Source organism: Mercenaria mercenaria, chromosome 5, assembly GCF_021730395.1.
Source record: "Mercenaria mercenaria strain notata chromosome 5, MADL_Memer_1, whole genome shotgun sequence".
Lineage (NCBI taxonomy): Eukaryota > Metazoa > Mollusca > Bivalvia > Venerida > Veneridae > Mercenaria > Mercenaria mercenaria.
Window position 1 is genome coordinate 9,317,440 of NC_069365.1, and position 18,592 is coordinate 9,336,031.

At 35.1% G+C, this 18,592-nt stretch overlaps 1 protein-coding gene across 1 annotated transcript; it reads right to left on the minus strand.

Annotated features, from left to right (window-relative positions):
- Positions 1-1,048: 1,048 nt before the first annotated feature.
- On the minus strand, positions 1,049-17,898 carry LOC123556405 (uncharacterized). The gene is made up of 3 exons (XM_053542620.1): positions 17,535-17,898; positions 15,155-15,304; positions 1,049-2,860 (listed from the first exon to the last, which is right to left on the minus strand). Exons 1-3 carry the CDS (start codon positions 17,752-17,754, stop codon positions 2,229-2,231), a joined length of 1,002 nt encoding a protein of 333 aa, XP_053398595.1. The 5' UTR covers positions 17,755-17,898; the 3' UTR covers positions 1,049-2,228.
- Positions 17,899-18,592: the final 694 nt, after the last annotated feature.

An 18,592-nucleotide genomic window follows, 5' to 3' on the forward strand; every position in this document is an offset into this window, starting at 1 on the left:
GTATTTGAATTGTAAATTTTATAAATAAAGTTGTTATTGTTCATAGATTCTGGTTTGTTTTTCTGTCACTTCAGGTATTTTAACAAGCAGTGGTTACCCTTTGACGTAACAATACATCATTTGATTGGCAAGGACCCTTATGGCAGCATTTTGTTGAAATTTTCAATGACCGCACAGGTTTGCGCAAGTCCGAGCACTTTTGTAACGTAAGTTTTGGTTGGTTGAAACCACTTTCGGCATGACTGTAAAACCTGTGTCTTTTCTGCGTAAGTCTCTCTTCCTTTGACATTACGCATTTAACCTAGTGCTTTAATTTACTCTTGTGAAAAGGACACACATAAGTCCTTGATTGTGATATTAAAACATTGTGTTATTTTCTTTTATATATGAAATAATGCTGAAATAGTTTAGTTTCTGAAATAGATTAGTATTGAAGAAGTTTATATGTAAATTACCTTAAAACCATTATAAGTAACCATTTACTCATATGATACTATGTTGCAACGTAGTCTTTATTCAGAGAAACATTCCAAATAGGTTATAATATTGTATGTAATACATAATATAAATTCTAAGCTTTGAGAGTCTCTGTTGTTTAAGAACTGACAGTCACATTGGGTTCATACAATAAATATTTACGTTGCAAAATTGCTCGAACCTGCGCAAACCTGCGCGGCCAATGAAAATTACAACTGATACATGTGTAATATTGAAGAAATGACAACATCACGGAGCAAGAGTCTTGTCTTCTCAAAACATTTCAGCCTGTGCATTTCAATTAATAATAAACAATTTGATTTGCTTCCAAAAACACACGTTTATTTAACTTAAGAAAACATCTTACAAAGATTGTAGGCCAGGATAAGCTGTAATGCGCCGTTATATATACTACAATATTACTTTTTGCCTTTGGTAATCAAATTATTTTAATGCAAGTAAAAATTTATACACTAGGCCGAAATGTCAATTTTGCTGGTAAAAGTTGCTGCTAAGGATTACCGCATGAAATTTTTCTACCATGTGCTGTTTATATCAAGGTAAAGTAATGTCTAGTGATAAGATAAATTTTATTGTCTATAAACACCATTCTTGATTGATTTGTATTGAAAGTTTACAACATTTTCAGTATATACAGACATCTAAAAATATGAACAAATGAAACACAGACATGTTCTTTCAAGCGTTTATCGTTACATCATATATAGTATTTTAATGAAAACCTTTTATTATGTAAATATATGAAAGAGATTCAACTAATAGAAGTCTTGAAGGAATAAATTTTCAAGAACTGAAAAGCACTAGCTTCACAAGCGGAAAGGTAGGGGTTCGAAAACGAGGCTGAGTTCCTCTTCATAAAAATATGGATAACATGTTTTTAGTGTTTTTGACATCTTTCAGTTAAGTCTCCTTTTAACCTTTACCCTGTTAACTTTTTTACAATGGACTTGTCTATAATGAAATTTGAGCCGTACCATTTATGATTGGAAGGGGTGTTCACTGAACATAGGGAACAGTGCAGATGCATCGCAAAGACAGAATCACTTGCTGCCAGCAGGCTAAAGATTAAGGAGTCTCCAACATGTGCAATGCCGAATATACACACAAATGGATAATAAATTTACCACAAAAAGATCACGGCACAAAGTTAAAAAGGCGTTGCTCAGTTTGACGTTTCGTCCTTGTTTTTTTTTTTAATGTAACGAACTCTTGTTTTTAACAGTATGACCTGTTTTCATATTTTCAAAATACGAATAATTGCCAAAACATTAGAATAATAATTATTTTTTTATATTAGGTTTAAACCAGTACACGCTAATGTAAGTTAAACATTTTATACCACTAAAAACTTTTTTAATAAATGGCTGAATCTCTTTGGCATTCAGTTTTGACAGAAGATCGACATAATACACTACTCGATGACTGATCAAACCAAACTATATATAGATGATCATTTATTTTAGATTTTTTCACAATATCTAACGATAATATGTTTTGACAAAAAAAAATAGCATAAAAATATCATTATCAAAACTGTTATAACCTGCGACATCGTGCATGGTTAATATTCTTTTTTTCAAACTCTAGAATACTAAGATATGATTCAATAAACGTCGCCTATGAGTACAAAATAAAACAAACAGATGAAACATAACAGCTGGACTTCATATTGAAGACTTTTCAAGTTAATCTTGCTTCTGTTGTGGTTTCTGCAAACCACTGGACTGAATCTACGGTGTATAGACAGGTGGTTCTGGCATAACTTGACTTGGTTGAACGTAGCCAGGTTGCGGTGTAAAGTCACGTGCTCCTTGCTTTTCTTGACTTAGTAGAACATGGCCAAGTTGTGGCGTATTTGCATGTTCTCCATGCATAACCTGCACCTGCTGTTCGTAGCAAGGTTGATATGTGGATGCAGTCAGTGCTGGCATTTCTTGACCAGGTTGTACATAGCCTTGTTGTGGTGAATAGGCAGTAGGTCCTTGAATTCCTGAACATTGTTGTACGTAGTAAGGTGGGTGCTGGTTATATGCTGGCATGTAGCCCAAATGACTTTGACCCGGGATGTTGACAAACGTATATGTCTGCCCTGGCGGAGCAGTAATTACTGCTGTTAATGGTATAGTCACCCGATTGGTTGTTTGTACACCTGTCGGAATTGGACTACGATAATCATACGCCAGGAGGGGAGCACAAACAACTATGCAGACACCGCCAGCTGTGGCACAAAGAAAGAAGCTCAGAGATAGTTTGCCATGTGCGTCCAAACCAAGCGGGAGAGACTCAATGAAGCTGAACAAGTTCTGAAAGTCCTCAGTGTTTTCAATGCCAAATGTAATTACACCAGTGACGGTACAAACACCTGAAAATGTAAATACAATGTTTTATTGAATCAGTTTATTGCTTTGCAATTGAATATTCAGACAGGAAGTTAGGTGAATAAACTAAGAATGTTATAATATAAACTGAACAGAAAAGGAAACTATGCAGATGTATAACTGGTGTATTTTTATAAGAAATCTAAATTTATAAATTTGACTTGTTTTCTTAACACCACATAACGAGTACACTGTAAGAACTACACGTGTTAAATTAAAAAAAAACATCAACCGTGAAGTAAGTAGTCCCACAATTGCCGATTTGCACGTTATTCATGTGCGCGTTGGAATCATTGATGATTGACTCACTTGAAAAACAGGATAAAAAGCCTTCCAGCTGGTAGTTCTACTAAGATGGCCGTCCGGACATGAAATAACATAAATACAAGTATTTTACTAATGTCAGGAAAAGGAAATTCGATGATGATAGACATATGCAGTTTTCACGAAATTATGTTTAGGAATGCTTTAAAATGAATATATTGCTAGTTAGTAACTGTCGTCCGGTATATAAAATTGATTGGATGTTTCAGCACTGCTTAATTTCGGAAGAAAATATAAATGAAATATTTTGTATCAGTAGTCTAGCTGAAACAGTTAATTTTAAGTACAGTTCAAACTTCTAGTTATTTCAATTTTCTATATATCTAAAGGCTTGCTTAAAGGCGCCTATCTTGTATTATTGTTGTTAGAAATACAGAAGCTTAACACATATTTTACTATATATAGTAACACAAATTAATGTGTTTTCAATAGGTTATTGCTTTCACGCAATGATAATCACTTATCGGCCCGGGCCGAAAACTCTAATTATAACCCGCCCGTTGAACACGTAGTTTTATTGTTTATTTACGTCTCATTAAGTTAACAAACATTTAAATTTACATACAGCATAAAACAATTGTATTGTAAATGACCGTTCTAACTAGAACTACAAGAGACAATATATATATATTCAAATGTGCTTTTATAAAACCAGTATGGATAAAATCTCTGTTCAAGGTTAAACTAGCTAGAAGCTGAGAGTTGCAAATCATATGAGTAAGTTAAGAGAGTGCATGAATGTATGAATGTGGTGCAACTGACTGACTGAGTACATAATACATGTACTGATGTTGAGTGAGTACATGAATGCACGAAGTTGATTAAATGACGGATTAAGTACATGAATGTACGAAAATTGAGTAAGTGACCGAGTGAGAACAGGAGTGTACAAATGTTGAGTAAGTGACCGAGTAAGTACATAATATATGTACGGGTGTTGAGTGAGTACATGTATGCACGAATGTTGAGTAACTGAGCAAGTGAGTACATTGATACAGGCACAGGTGTTATGTGTGTACATGAATGCTTAGTAACTGACCGAGTGGCTACGTGCATGTATGGATGTTCAGAGGTGACCAAGTGAGTGCATGAGTGTACGGATGTTGAGTTAGTGACCAAATAAGTACATAGTGAATGTACAGATGTTGAGTGAGTACATGAATGTATGAATGCTGAATAACTGGTCAAGTGAGTATATGAATGTACGGCTGCTGAATAAGTGACCAAATGAATGCATGAATGTACAGTGTTGGGTAAGCGACCTCGTAAATGCATAATACATGTACAGATGTTGAGTGGGTGCATGAATGTATGAATGTTGAGTAACTAACCGAGTGAGTACATGAGTGTACGAATAATGAGTAAATGACCAAGTGAACGCGTGAAAGTACCTATGTTGAGTAAGTGACTGAGTGAGTATACGGATGTTGAGTAAGTGAACAAGTGAGTATATAATACATGTATGGGTGTTAAGTAAGAGACTGTGTGATTGCATGAATGTACGTATGTTAAGTCAGTGACCGAGCAAGTACATGATTAAATGCACACACACACACACACACACACGCACGCGCACACACACACGCACGCGCACACACACACACACACACACACACACATATATATATATATATATATATATATATATATATATATATATATATATATATATATATATATATATATATATATACTCTATTTACCTCTCACTTTAAAATACAATTCACACTTACAATTTATAGGAACATAAAATCATATGCAAAACCATTCTATTAGAAAATCATAAGAGACTGAAATAGCTACACGTACGCGAAAATCTATGGCCACATAAACGTCATCATGGTCAGTGCGCTTTCAATATTGCTAGATAGCTGACGTTGGAGTCGTTAGCAAACAGTTTGTTAGGCTTGGATGGTCTGTCGCTAATCTGAACGTTAAAATACTGTTTGTCGCAGAATTACGATGCTTGTTTTTTAGTAATAAAACAGGATATACACATATTTACATTGGAGCTAGTACTCCGAGTTTCAACAGTGTTCGGGTTTGTGTTGTAAAATAGTATGATTTACAATTTACAAACAATTTCAAATTTCGAACAAGTTGCAAACATGTTAAAATTGATTTCCATAAACATAGATCTACTGCTAAGAAAACTGCAGGTTTTTTTTTTCATGGAATGACTCAAATTATGTGTTGTTCCAAGTTTTAAGAATGGCGAACCATTTGATGAGTTTGATTAATGCATAAATACGAATTCACTCCGCTCCGTACCGTCAAAAAGTCTGTAATTTTTCTAAATGTGCAAGAATAAGTTAAGTGCACTCACTTATTTCCACCATATAACCACAGAATGCTTCCGGGTACGACTAAACACACATTGAGAAAAAAAGCATCCCAAACTATTTAGCTATTGAAAACTAAAGTCAGGTTTTGTAATTACTCCCTCTGAGTAGTGAAACAAAACATTATGTATTAAAGACATTAATACACGACAAAGCCGGGCCGGGAGGTGATAATCGCCTCTGGCGATTATTCATTTTCCGGGCCGCTTATCACCCCCCGACCCGGCTCTTTTGTGCATTAACCTCTAACTATAGACCTATAACTAAAGCAACATCGACTAAATGTTTCAAGTTTTGAGTCTTTTTACTGTCCAGGCCCTCATACAATTTTGTAACGCGCTTCATTTTGCAGATCAAACAGACGGTTATCAAATGTTTTATATCATGTCTATGCGTTTCTCCTATATATATATATTTTTTTGTTTTTCGTTGAATGTCTTCTCTATTACTCTATGTGATTTTTTTTCTGCGGATCTCTCCAGAACGGGTACCATATTTATATATCCATTATTTCTACAAATAACTAAAGCCAACATACTTTTATCACGTTTTATAAAAAACTCTTATTTTTTATTTTCTTGATAGAAAATACAAAAGTAGTTATACACACGAAGACTTTTTACCAATCAACAGATGAAATACCTACCATTCTTGCTTGTCGAACTTTAGCCTTTATAGGGGCTGTTACCTATATCAGCACAATGTCAACGGAATTAAATAATAAATCACTTTGCTACATAAGTTTGGTCAGGGTGGCCATCCCACGTGACATTTTGCTAGCATATACACGTGGGAATTGCCCGATTCAGGTATCATTTTTACTTAAAATTGCCTTATTACTTGACTGATTTAAATTGTATAAAACGCGTCGAAGATAGGAAATTGAGTGCTTTCCTCGACACAAAAGTCTGCCAGACATTCTCAATACTTTTCTCAACTCTTTGCCGATTTTTTTTTTCGCGGACCAAATATGTATGTAACGTGCACACTGGAATTTGGGCGAAGTATTTGAAGAATTTTCTTTAGGCGCATAGTATTTTTTCGCCTCGAAAAATCTAAAACAATGCTTCAATACGTGTGGTCATATCACGTCTATGAGTGTTTTCGATTCGGTCGAGCGGTAGTACACTTGTGTTACACTCGCGCATGCGCAGTTTACTGTCTAATCGAACAGGCTCGAATCGGGTCGAGTTGAGCGTAAATATGATTTTTTAAATCAAAATGACGCATCTGTATTAATTCGATGAATTTGCATTGTTTCTCAACATCAGCTTCGATACAGATGTTAAACTTTTTTACAATCTCAATGCTAACCTTTCGCTTTCCGCTGCTATGCCGCCATTTTGGATTAAGTCATACGCACTAAGCCTTATTGATCCATATCACTGATAATTAACTAAAATTCATTTAATTAAGTCTTCATTCATAGGGGAGCTCCATTTCATTGTTTTATTCTACGATTGTTCCAAATTTTATAATCGCCATTCTTAGATATTCATGTGCAAATAATTTTGAAAATTGTAAATACTTGTACGTTATAAACAAAGTGACATATAGGTCCATTGGGCCGAGTGTAAATTTCATGTCTCTTGTTTGTATGTATCATATAATTGTTGTTACACATGTCACTATAATAAATAAATTTCTTATCTTATCTTATCTTATCATACGCACGTTTGCTCGACTTAACTCCCCATTTCGGGAGGAGCATATCGTCGTGGTCACTTGAAAATGCCGGAACTACAAAATTTCGCTTTTTGCAATTTCCGTAACTACATGCCTTCCCGCGTCGCTCTGTTCGATATTCATCCCAATAGACCAATCAGAAGTATGCTTTTTTTCAAGTTATAGAAATGCCGAATGTTCATTGGTCAACTTTTGAAAAGTGTAAAATGCCGGAATTACAATAAGTGCAACTCCGGCATTTCTATGTTTCTTGGTAAACAATAACAGTCCAAAAATAATACCGGACCGACGAAGTGTGTTTTTAATCAATAATAGACGGATAATTTGAAAGGTAAGCCAATTAATTTTTATTTTCTCTTTTAATATAGTAACTAAGCATTTGCATAATGCATCTTTAAATTCATTGCTTTGCTTTAAAAAGACAGAAATCATGTTGAAAATGGAAGCACTGCGTTTGGGTCTAAAACGATGACAAGAAAATTTTAACAAATCAATTTCTTCTACCGAATTTGTTCATGATTTACGTATGCTAACAGATATTGAAAACATATATTTCAGTTTCATATTTTGTAATGAAATATAAACATTTATTTCAGGGTGAAAATGCAACTTCGGTATTTTATAGATTTCGTAAAGGTTCTATCTGACAAGGAGTTCGTGTAGGTCCGGCATTTTATATTAATTACAATGTAGATCTAATATTGCCTGAGCTTAAAATCGCACCTATTCATGTATATCAGGTTAAGCAAATATATACATGTATAAATTCATAATACTCGTACCCTTATCAGAAATCGATGACGTTAAAAACATGACGTTACACTCGTGACTAGAACGCACTTGCTGCCAATTAAAGTCGTTCTAATTGGAAAAAATATTCTTAATAAGATCCAGGGGATTTTAACTAATTTATTGCAGTAATGTATAGACAGACTGAAAACATACCCCATATTTGTATACGCAGACTGACTTCATGCCCTGTACTTGTACACGTTGAGTCCATTGGCATAATAATTATTTTGCTGCGGTTTACTACGTTTTTCGAACCCAAGTTAATGTTTTTTCAATGTTTTCTCAAAAATTATAACAAGAATCAGGCATTGGTCATTTGGCGGGCAAAAGGTCATACTGCTTGTAGGACTGGCACTGTTTTGATATCAAGACTGTGGTTTAGTTTAAAGCTATTTATTTCGCATCGATTGCGGCAAGTTATTCCAGCTTCTTTTAACCACTCTCGATGGTTGCTTCCTGATTATTAAGCAGTATTCGCACCGAAACAGCCTACGTAGGTTGCGACTGAAGCCTACCTGAGGTTGGTTCGAATCCACCATCTCTGTATCTAGAGGCAGACGCTCTACCAGTATTGCAAATTCTTGATTAGCTTTAGGATAGACAAACGATGACGTAACTATCATTAACTGCAGCCATACCTAAATTACAGTGACATCAATACAGTTATTGAATTAAATGGGGGTCTTTTGTTGTGTTTCAGATATTTTGTGAGAGGATGAGATACCCAGACAACTACAATGAGCTATTCTGAATCTGAATATTCTGGAGCTAGCGATACGGAAAGTGACCTAGAAACAAACATTTGTAGCTATAAATGCCATATATGTAATTACAAACCAGATTTTCACACATTTGTATATATACTTGAAAGAATCATTGAAGACGGACCGTATCTTATTCACTTGCCTAATGGACAACTCTATGTGAGATGTAAATTTCCAGACTGTGAACGCTATTACCATATCCAGTGTTTGCATGTAACTTTCCCGGATGAAAATCTTAACCATGCACACCTAAGTGATATAAAAGAAAATGGCATACATTGTCCAAAATGTGAACCTGGCATGCTAATTATTAATTACTAGCTCAAAATGTCAAGTTTAAAAAGGAAGTTGCCGGTGGCCACTTCACTAATGAATACCGAAGAAGAGCTTGCAAAAAAGAAGCACAAATCTACGAGACGAAGGCTAGAAGTACTTATGGCATTAAAACGAATTCAAAACGAACATAATGCAGCCAATGTGTATGACACAAACAAATTTCATGAAGAAAATGAGTGCACTAACGTTATAACGAAATGCAAAGAGAAACTGAAAGCTAAACAATATGAAATCAGTGAAATGAATTGCAAAGAGAAGGAAAATCGTGAAGTGAATTTGAAATGCAAACTGACTAAAGCATGTGACGCAAATTCGAATTTCAACGGTAATGACAACAATGTTGTGAATTTGAAAGACAATGAGAATGAAATCAATGATGTAAATCTGAATTGTAAAGGAAGTGTAAACAGTGAAGTGAAATTGAATTTTGATAAGAATGAAATCAGTGAAATGAATACAAATTGTGACCAGAATGAAATCAGTGAAGTGGAACTGAATTGTGATCAGAATGAAATCAATGAAGTGAATTTGAACTGTGACCAGAATGAAATCAATGAATTGAATTTGAATTGTCAGCAAAATGAAATCAGTGAAATTGATTTCGAAGCTCATGAAACTATTGAAGTGAATCTGAAAGGGGGTGGAAATAGTAAAGTGAATCTGAATAGTGAAGATGATGAAACTGACGCAAACAATAACTATAAAGCAAATAATGAGAATGAAGTTGCCATGAATTGTGAAGAGAAACAAAAACAAATTAGTGAAGTGAATTTGAATTGCAATGAGAATGAAATCGATGGAGAAAATCTGAATTGTGAAGGGAATAAAAATAGTGACATGAATTTGAATTGTGAGGAAAATGATAATACTGAAGTGAATTTTGAATTCAAATATATTGAAAATGAGAAAGTAAATTCCAGTTGTAAAGTGAATGAAATCGATGAAGTGAATCTGAATTGTAAAGGGAATGAGAATAGTGACACAAATTTATATTGTGATGAAAATGGAAACAGTGAAGTTGATTTGGTTGTCAAAGAGATTGAGAACAATGATGAAGTGAATTTCAATTGCAAAGTGAATGAAAATAGTGAACTGAAATTTAAAGAGAATGAAATTGACACGAACAATAATCATAAAGTAAATGAGGGTAATGAATCTATCAAGACATGCGAAGAAAAACTTAAAGTTACACATAATGAACAACATAAAAACAAGGACTTAACTATGATAACAGAGCATAATTATACTATATTTAGTCCAGCTGAACCATCTGAGTCCGGCATAGATTTCGAGATCGATAGTGACAATGATGAAACTTTTTTCACAGAAATTATAGACATAGAGAATCTACTAATTATGACTGAGCCAGAGAATACCCCGGTCAGAGATGAGTTGTTTGATTCAGCTGAATGTTTACATGCAACAAGCATTGAAATGTCGACGCTTGAAGATCACGCGGAAACGTTACAAGCAACAGAAAGCATAGATACAATTATGCAGAAAACTCAAAATACTTCATTAGATGCAAGTAGCTGTGAAGAAGAGTTCTATGACTATGACGATAAAGCGAATGACCCTGATTGGACGCCAGATACAGAAACCGCTTCAGCGAATGGTGTTTCAGAAATGATAGAGCATGAAGAAACAGTCACAACATCTGATCCAACCATTAAGACAGGTTTTGATGAAAATAGACGAATGAGAATGCAAGGTAGGAGCTATCTTGGTTATGGAAAGGCACCTGATGGCAAAATAAGATACTGTATTGAACGTAATGAAAGGGTATTGCAATCACGGCCATGTGGTGATAGATGTCAAAAGGGCTGGGGAGGTAGAGAGTGTTCAAAAATTGAAGAAAATGCACGAGTGGAATTATTCAATGACTTTTGGAACAACATGACATGGCCAGAAAGGAGAATGTATGTAACAAATTTAGTTACAAGAACAGAAGTCAAAAGGAAAACAAAACAAGATTCTGATGAAAGCAGAAGGAAGTTCTCGTATCAGTATCATATTAAAGTAGCTGGTACGATTCATGTTGTTTGTAAGGCATTGTTCCTGTCAACATTCGGTTTGAAAGAAGACAGTGTATACAATTGGTTGGAACGTAACAATACAAGTGATGGAATACCGAATTTAAACACGAAAGGGCTGAACAGAAATAGAAAGGACAAAGAAGCCAGAGAAACAGCAATGAAATATTTAACCCTTAGCCTGCTGCAGGCGAATCTAACAGCCTTTGCAAACAGCTTGGAACCAGATCAGACGCCGATTAAATCGGCGTCTGATCAGGTTCCAAGCTGTTTGCTACTCTGACAATATTTCTTCCAATGTTGGAGCAAATTGAATGAACTTTATAATTTTAGCAGACGACATTTCCAGCAGACGACAATTTATCTAGCATGCTAAAGGTTAAACGGATTGCCTAAAATGCCTTCCCATTATTGTAGAGCCAGTTCCTCCAAACTTTACTTAGAAACTGAACTTGCAAGTTTAAGAGAATTATATAAACACTACACAGACGTATCAGAAGAAAACAATGAACCGGTGTATGGCAGAACACAGTTCACCAAACTTTTCGACGAATTGAACTTGACATTCTATCAACCTCGTAAAGATCAGTGCGACCTTTGCGTTGGCTTTAAGGCAAGCACAGTATCGACTGACGACTACAATCAGCACATCAAAAGAAAAACGGAGGCGCAAAATTCAAAGAAAACTGACAAAGAAGCGTGTAAAGAGGGCAAGCAGATTGTGCTCACAATGGATCTTCAGAGTCTGTTATTATGCCCAAAGCTTAAAGCCAGTTGCCTATTTTATAAGACAAAATTATGTTGCCACAATTTCACCATTTTCGATTTGCACACAAAAGCTGTTATGTGCTATTTCTGGAATGAGACCGCAGCAGACCTGTCTGCGACATGCATAGTGGATTATCTTGAAAACCTAGATTTAACTGGGATTGAAAAGATTATACTTTATAGCGACGGTTGTACATACCAAAATAGGAATGTAACCTTATCGTGTGTACTTCTGCGATTTGAAGTAACCCATAAGGTTGAATTAGAACAAAAAATCTTGGAGAGGGGCCATACGTATATGGAAGCCGATAGCGTGCATTCGGTAATAGGTAGAAAAATTAAAAACAAAGACGTATATGTACCTCAGAGGTATGTTGAACTGATTGAAGATGCAAGAGAAGATGACCAATATAAAGTGAAATACGTTGACTATAGTTTTTTTAAGGACTACTCTCAGTTGAAGTATCATACAACAATCAGACCCGGGAGTAGAGCAGGAGATCCAGTTGTAACAGATATCAGAAATCTGAAATACACAGTAGGCGGTGAGATAATGTATAGATTTAACTATACTGACGCCTACGTAGCATTGAGAAAGCCTAGAAATTCCAAACCAACGTTCAATGAAGAAGTACATTCATCATACGCTAAAGCGTTGCCTTTGCGAAAGTCGAAATATGATCATCTCCAGCAAATCAAAGCAGTCATTCCCAGGGACTACCATGCGTACTACGATGGACTTCCACAATGATGAGTCGTGATCACGCGAAAACATCTACTGACTGTAAGGCATTAACGTTTGACGTCAAATATTTTGACTTTCGGACGACTATAAAATTACTGTCTGACTAGTGCTTATTACAATTGAGTTTCAAATGTGTCCTTACAGATTGACAAGACAGTATTGCTTCATCATTGATAGTGTACTAATGTTAAAATATATCGTAGAGAAACAATTTTTAGAAATATATGACATTTATCTATGTATATTAGCAGAAGGTATTGAAACTAATGTCAAATTTACAAGTTCTAATTTCATGGTGCTAACGTTTCCAATAGTTACACTCTACTCAACTAGGTACATTAACATGTTGTGCTATACATGTAGTTTTAACTATTGTCAAATAGTTTTATTGCTATAATTGATAAGTTGTCATAAAATGACTGCTTTCGGAGTTAGAAAAGTGTTGTTGTCATAAAATGACTGCTTTCTGAATTGCTTTTGTAAAGTTTTCCTCAATTAGTTTTACAATTCAATTCATCGAAGTAACGGCTATTGAAGTAAGACTTTAAAATATCTTGCAGAAACTGTTTAAAGGACTTATGCTACATTTTTTAAATTTACTGTTTCTTTCTAGTTAACTGTTTTGACGTAATTGGTAGTTTATTATTGTCAATAAGTCATTTGCAATATTGATGTTTTATCCTTTTCAATGGATAAAAGTACCCTATGGCCTCTGCAAACAAAGAGTATTTTAGTGCGGTAGAAAATGAGCAGGTAAATGTTTTGAGCACTGTTTTAGTAGTTTTTATGTTAAGGTTCTACGAAAAGTAACGTAATATCCGTTTCATGTTGAAGTTTAAATTGTTTATTCAGTTCGAATAAAAAAGATGAACATTAACATTTTGGGTTGATATATTATTTCAACAAGGTTGTACGTTTGAAGATCATTTCAAATTATACTGTCTCGTCAGAAAACTGTTTGTAATTTTCAGTGGTGGAGCGGGGGATCGAACCTGCGACCCCTGGTGACAAGTCTTTTGTGTTACCACTAGACCAATGATCCGCTCCTATCGCAGAATCTCCCAGCACAAACTAACCGTGCGCACATGTTGTTGTTGTTGTTGTTGTTGTTAGTTAGTTCATAGTTTTACGTCCCTCCCGCCTCTTTACGAGGACACTTTGGTGTGGACGGAACCGACTGCGCACACCCAGACCTTGCATTATTTGACAGGTGTCGAGCTATGTTTCATGAGTAACAGTTATAGTCGATAATGTAATTGGAAGTTGCAAAAAGGATAAATAATTGAAAAATGATTTACCGATTATTATGTATAATCCCGACCATGACTGTTTATGTGAGAAAGTTTGCAGTTTCTTACGGAGAAAAGGTGTTTAGTACTGGTCTGTACCAGGAACGATGGTTAGGTAAACTGCCCGCCTGTAATATGACCGAAATACTGCTGAAACGGGTGTTAAACCCAACAAAACAAGCATCAACAAATCTAATTGTAACTCAATGTAAAATCCCTGAATTGCAATTTCTAGACTGAAAAATGCATTTCCGGCTTTTTATTGCATTTCAATTTTCCGGAACAGCAAACATAAATAATAAAATGCCGATGTTGCAGTTATCTCGGTCAATATTATTTTTTTGTTACAAAAGCATAACCCAATTATAAGACATTTTATCTGATGTGAGATCATGCAAAAAAAAGTTTCCTTTTACTTGTATTCTTCAAGAAAAAATGTTTTTTCCGTCTCCTCAAAACTTGGTGTTTTGTAGTTCCGGCATTTTTAAAGTGACCACGACGATATACTTGACCTCGACACTAGCGTTCGAATGGCGGTAGTGTGAAAAATCCGCTCGACTCTACCCGAATCGAACACACCCTAAGTCATATGTACATACAAGTTTTTATACACGAGTAATTGCATCGTTTTCTGTTTGAAATATATATATTACATCAGAACATGTTTTATGATAACGTATAAAAAAAGCCAGTCATATTATCAAACTAATAGAAAATAACCACTTTATACATGAAATAAATATTCATCAGACATCAACAAATATTGAATTAAGTAAAGGTTGTCCCGTAAATAAGATGTCTTAGCAATAAATTTGTAAAAAGATATTTCATACATTATTATTATTATACCAGATTTATATAATGCCCTTTTCATGATAAACACGTTCAAAGGCGCTTTACATACACTGCAAGCACATCCTCTACTAGTACAGACACAGAGCGATCTGACCAGAGGGACATAGACGTGTCCGGGCTAACTTAGCCTAGCTCTTTTTGAATAGACAGTCTGGTTCTTTAACGTGCTCTGTGTATAGCGTATAGCATCGATATACGCAAAGCCATCTTTCCTGGGAAGAACAAGTACAGGCCTCTAGTTAGGTGGGAGACACTCAAGAGCATCTCAGAAATTTCCAGTGCCTGGACCGGGATACTAGTATTTCAAATTTCATTACTTTCTTAATTGTAAATCGGGTCTTTACCTGAAACTCCAACACTGAATATGTTGATACCTCTGATTATTTTCCCCGCAGTACAACCGCAACAGCATACTATCATGAAGGAGATAAAGACCGAAAGCAGCAGACCTGTTAAACCTACTGCTAGCAAGACTCGAACCCCTGTTAGCCATCCTGTAAATTAACAACATTTGTACACCATATGATAGACTAGTCCAACTCATGACGTAATTATCACTTTCATTTCATTTCAGTCTGATATTACGTCCAACTCAGCCACGTCCGAACACAGGCGTAATCATTAGTGATTAAGATATGAACATAAATTATAAGCTGCACAGTATGAAAAACGAAATAAATATTTTAATTTGCTGTAGGTATTACATTTATCTCGTGAACAGAAACGTTATTTGACATGTTCTGCATAAAAAAAACTATAGAAAAACAGCTATCAAATATATGCATGAACGTACAGCATTTAGCACAATGTGAAGTCGTACTCGATTTGTTCATCAATGTTTATTCCAGGTTTTCGTGAAGGAGCAAGAACATGAGAATATATGTGAATAGTTCTCTCCCAATATTTGCTTTGTCTTCAAATTTTATAATCCAACTTTAGATCGTAGTAAATGTACAAATAATATTGCGCTAATACATTTAGAATTAGCCTGAGATGTTAGATAGATTTATTTCGGTAAGGAGTGCACATACATGGACAATTAAAAACAACAAGTATAGTAATTACAACATAATAACATAATGCATACATGAAATTAAAAATAGCCATGACATGCACACCGTCACCAAGGATTACACAAAAAAGAGAAAACTCTTATTTCCATTGTGGTCCTTTGTGTTGGTGGCATGACATAGAGAGGCATAACAGAGTTTACAGAATTATGTGACTAGATGGAAATTGAAGTATGTGACTAGATGGAAATTACACAGCTATATAAAATAAAGAATTATGTGACTAGATGGAAATTGCACAACTATATCAAAAAGTAAAATGCGAGCTTAAATTAAAATGTACATACATCGAAGGCCATAAGAATAGTTATTAAAACACATTTATATTTAATTTAAATAGTTATTAAACACATTAAAGTAATTATGCTAAACTGTCTAGTAAATAATTCTTTACTAACGTTTTAAAAACAGGTAATTTCTCAGTCTGTGCTAAACTAGCAGGCAACTTATTCCATAGGGAAATACCAGAAAAGAAAAAGGACTTTAACCAAAAACCTTTGACCTTTGGAACAGCAAAAGCACCTTTGTGACTTAACCTTGTCCTATATGAATGAACAGTATCCTGTGGGATAAAATTGTCTCCCATGTAGTCCGGGGCTAACCCATTTTTTATCTTAAAAACATGACACAGGATAATCTGGTCTACACGTTTGTTGACTGGTAACCATTTGAGCGATTTAAAGTGCTCTGGACCAATGTGCGACCTAGCATCAAGGTCCAGAACAAACCTCATTAACTTATTCTGTGTGGTTTGGAGCTTGGATTTAAGTAACTGAGTCAGACTATGGTACCATATAGAACAGGCGTAATCAAAATGACATTGGATTAGGGCCATGTTGTGCTAATCCGGAACCGGTACCTGACTATGAATGAAATGCGCCAATAGTGACGTAATAAAGCTGTGACGTCACCAATGGCGAAAATCAAATCGATAATGTAGGTCTCTTCAGGAACTACGAACTGCTCAAGACCTGACATATCGTGTATTTCACAAGACAAACGCAATAATATTTGCTATTTAGATTTTTTTCTTTTCGCCATTAAATCGTCATTATTTTTGCAGTCATGTCTGAAAGACAGACTGATGTACCTAAATCACGCCGATTTATAATAGTGGCCGCTTGTGACTCTGTGGACGGACCGTCAGGGGAGGTAACTAGAGTCACGGATTGGGACTAGTGATAGATCATGGGCCTTAGAACAATCCGGTTGGTTTTCAGACTGTGTTATGTAAAGATTAAGAGGAGTAAGTTTCTCACTAGTTTTTATTGTCTAACACCCTGTGTACAAATCTTGTAACACAGAGTTGGATGAAAAAAAATTAGAATAACTATGCAAAGGCTACCAGGTGGCCATAGACATTTCAATATAATTATGATGAATAACTATGCAAAGGCTATCAGGTGGCCATAGGTATTTCAATATAATTACGGTAAAACCAGTCACACTGAAAAAAATAAAGGAACGTAGAGTTACATGAATTTAAATATATAAGAAAAATCTCTTTGTTTGAACAAAAACCATTGTTTTACATTGATTATAATTTATATATTTGATTAACTAGTACATTAGTATTCCAACGGTATAGTTTCATGTATAATATGTTAACATACATAGACATTAAATTCAAGATTAAAGTACAGTTAAACTTTACCTGGATTATATATCTTAGGGAAACATCCACATCCAAATAATCCCATGCAAATACAGTCTTTCCATAACCCCGAAACGTGGGTGCCGGATATTTTAAAAATCCAAACTTCCGCCGACAACTTAAACGTAGACCATACAGGGAGTACAAATCCAGCAATATGGAGTGCAAAAGCAACAAATAAAAAAAGCGTTGCTAGTTTCAGGCTACATGTTGTTGCCATTCCTAATCTAACTGGTAGTTATGCCAGACGGCGAATGAAGTCGCCTAGTCCAACTATATGATTCGAAGTATAAGCCTATTTCTATATAGGCCCTAGCCCTATGTTCGATAGGTTACAAGTATGTAATTGACCTAACAAACGTTCGAGGACTATAAATTCCTTTACTAAGAGGTAGAAAGTCAGCGTGTTACTACGGTGGCTTAAAACTGCCACCACTTCGCTATTAGTTTTCATTAAAACTTCCTCGAAAATAATGGAGTTATTTTTATAAAAACTGAAAAATAGCATAAATTCCATTAATTCAAAAAAATTAACATGAAAATGTGTTTTTTAGTTGCTTTAAACTTAGACAACATACAAGTTTGCATATAAACCAATTCGGGGTGTTTAAGCATGCATGTATCAAAATATGGTCATGTAATATTTTATTTCGATTGTATACATAGCATGAAATAGTAAAACATTTATTTCATAGCACAACCGCTTGTATTGCGCTAAATGTAGTAGGTCGACTTGACGCCAACGCGTTACCATAAACGAGGCTGCTATTATTTTCCTTTGTTTCATTCTATGTTTTGTCAGACTTTATTAACTATCGCAAGAGCAGTCTTTAAGGGTCGTGTCGCCGCTGTAAAAGGTCTCCCCGTACTTGGATTCAGCGTTGTTATATTTTCTGGTCCTTTGAGTTCACAAAGAGCATTCAATTTTATTATGATATTTTTCCACTTAAGCCGGTGCTAAGGTCACGAGTTGTGTTGTACATTTCATAATCTGTCATAAACATGGTCTGCTAGTATTTTACTTGGTTGCCGATGTTGAAATACGGGAGCTAACTCGT

Excerpts from the sequence above, each read along its gene's own strand:
- LOC123556405 (XM_053542620.1), bottom strand. The coding sequence starts at position 17,754 with ATGGCAACAACATGTAGCCTGAAACTAGCAACGCTTTTTTTATTTGTT. Across the intron at positions 15,305-17,534 it reads CCCTAAGATATATAATCCAG|GATGGCTAACAGGGGTTCGA; the intron begins GTAAAGTTTAAC and ends GTTAATTTACAG. Across the intron at positions 2,861-15,154 it reads ATTCAGTGTTGGAGTTTCAG|GTGTTTGTACCGTCACTGGT; the intron begins GTAAAGACCCGA and ends TTACATTTTCAG.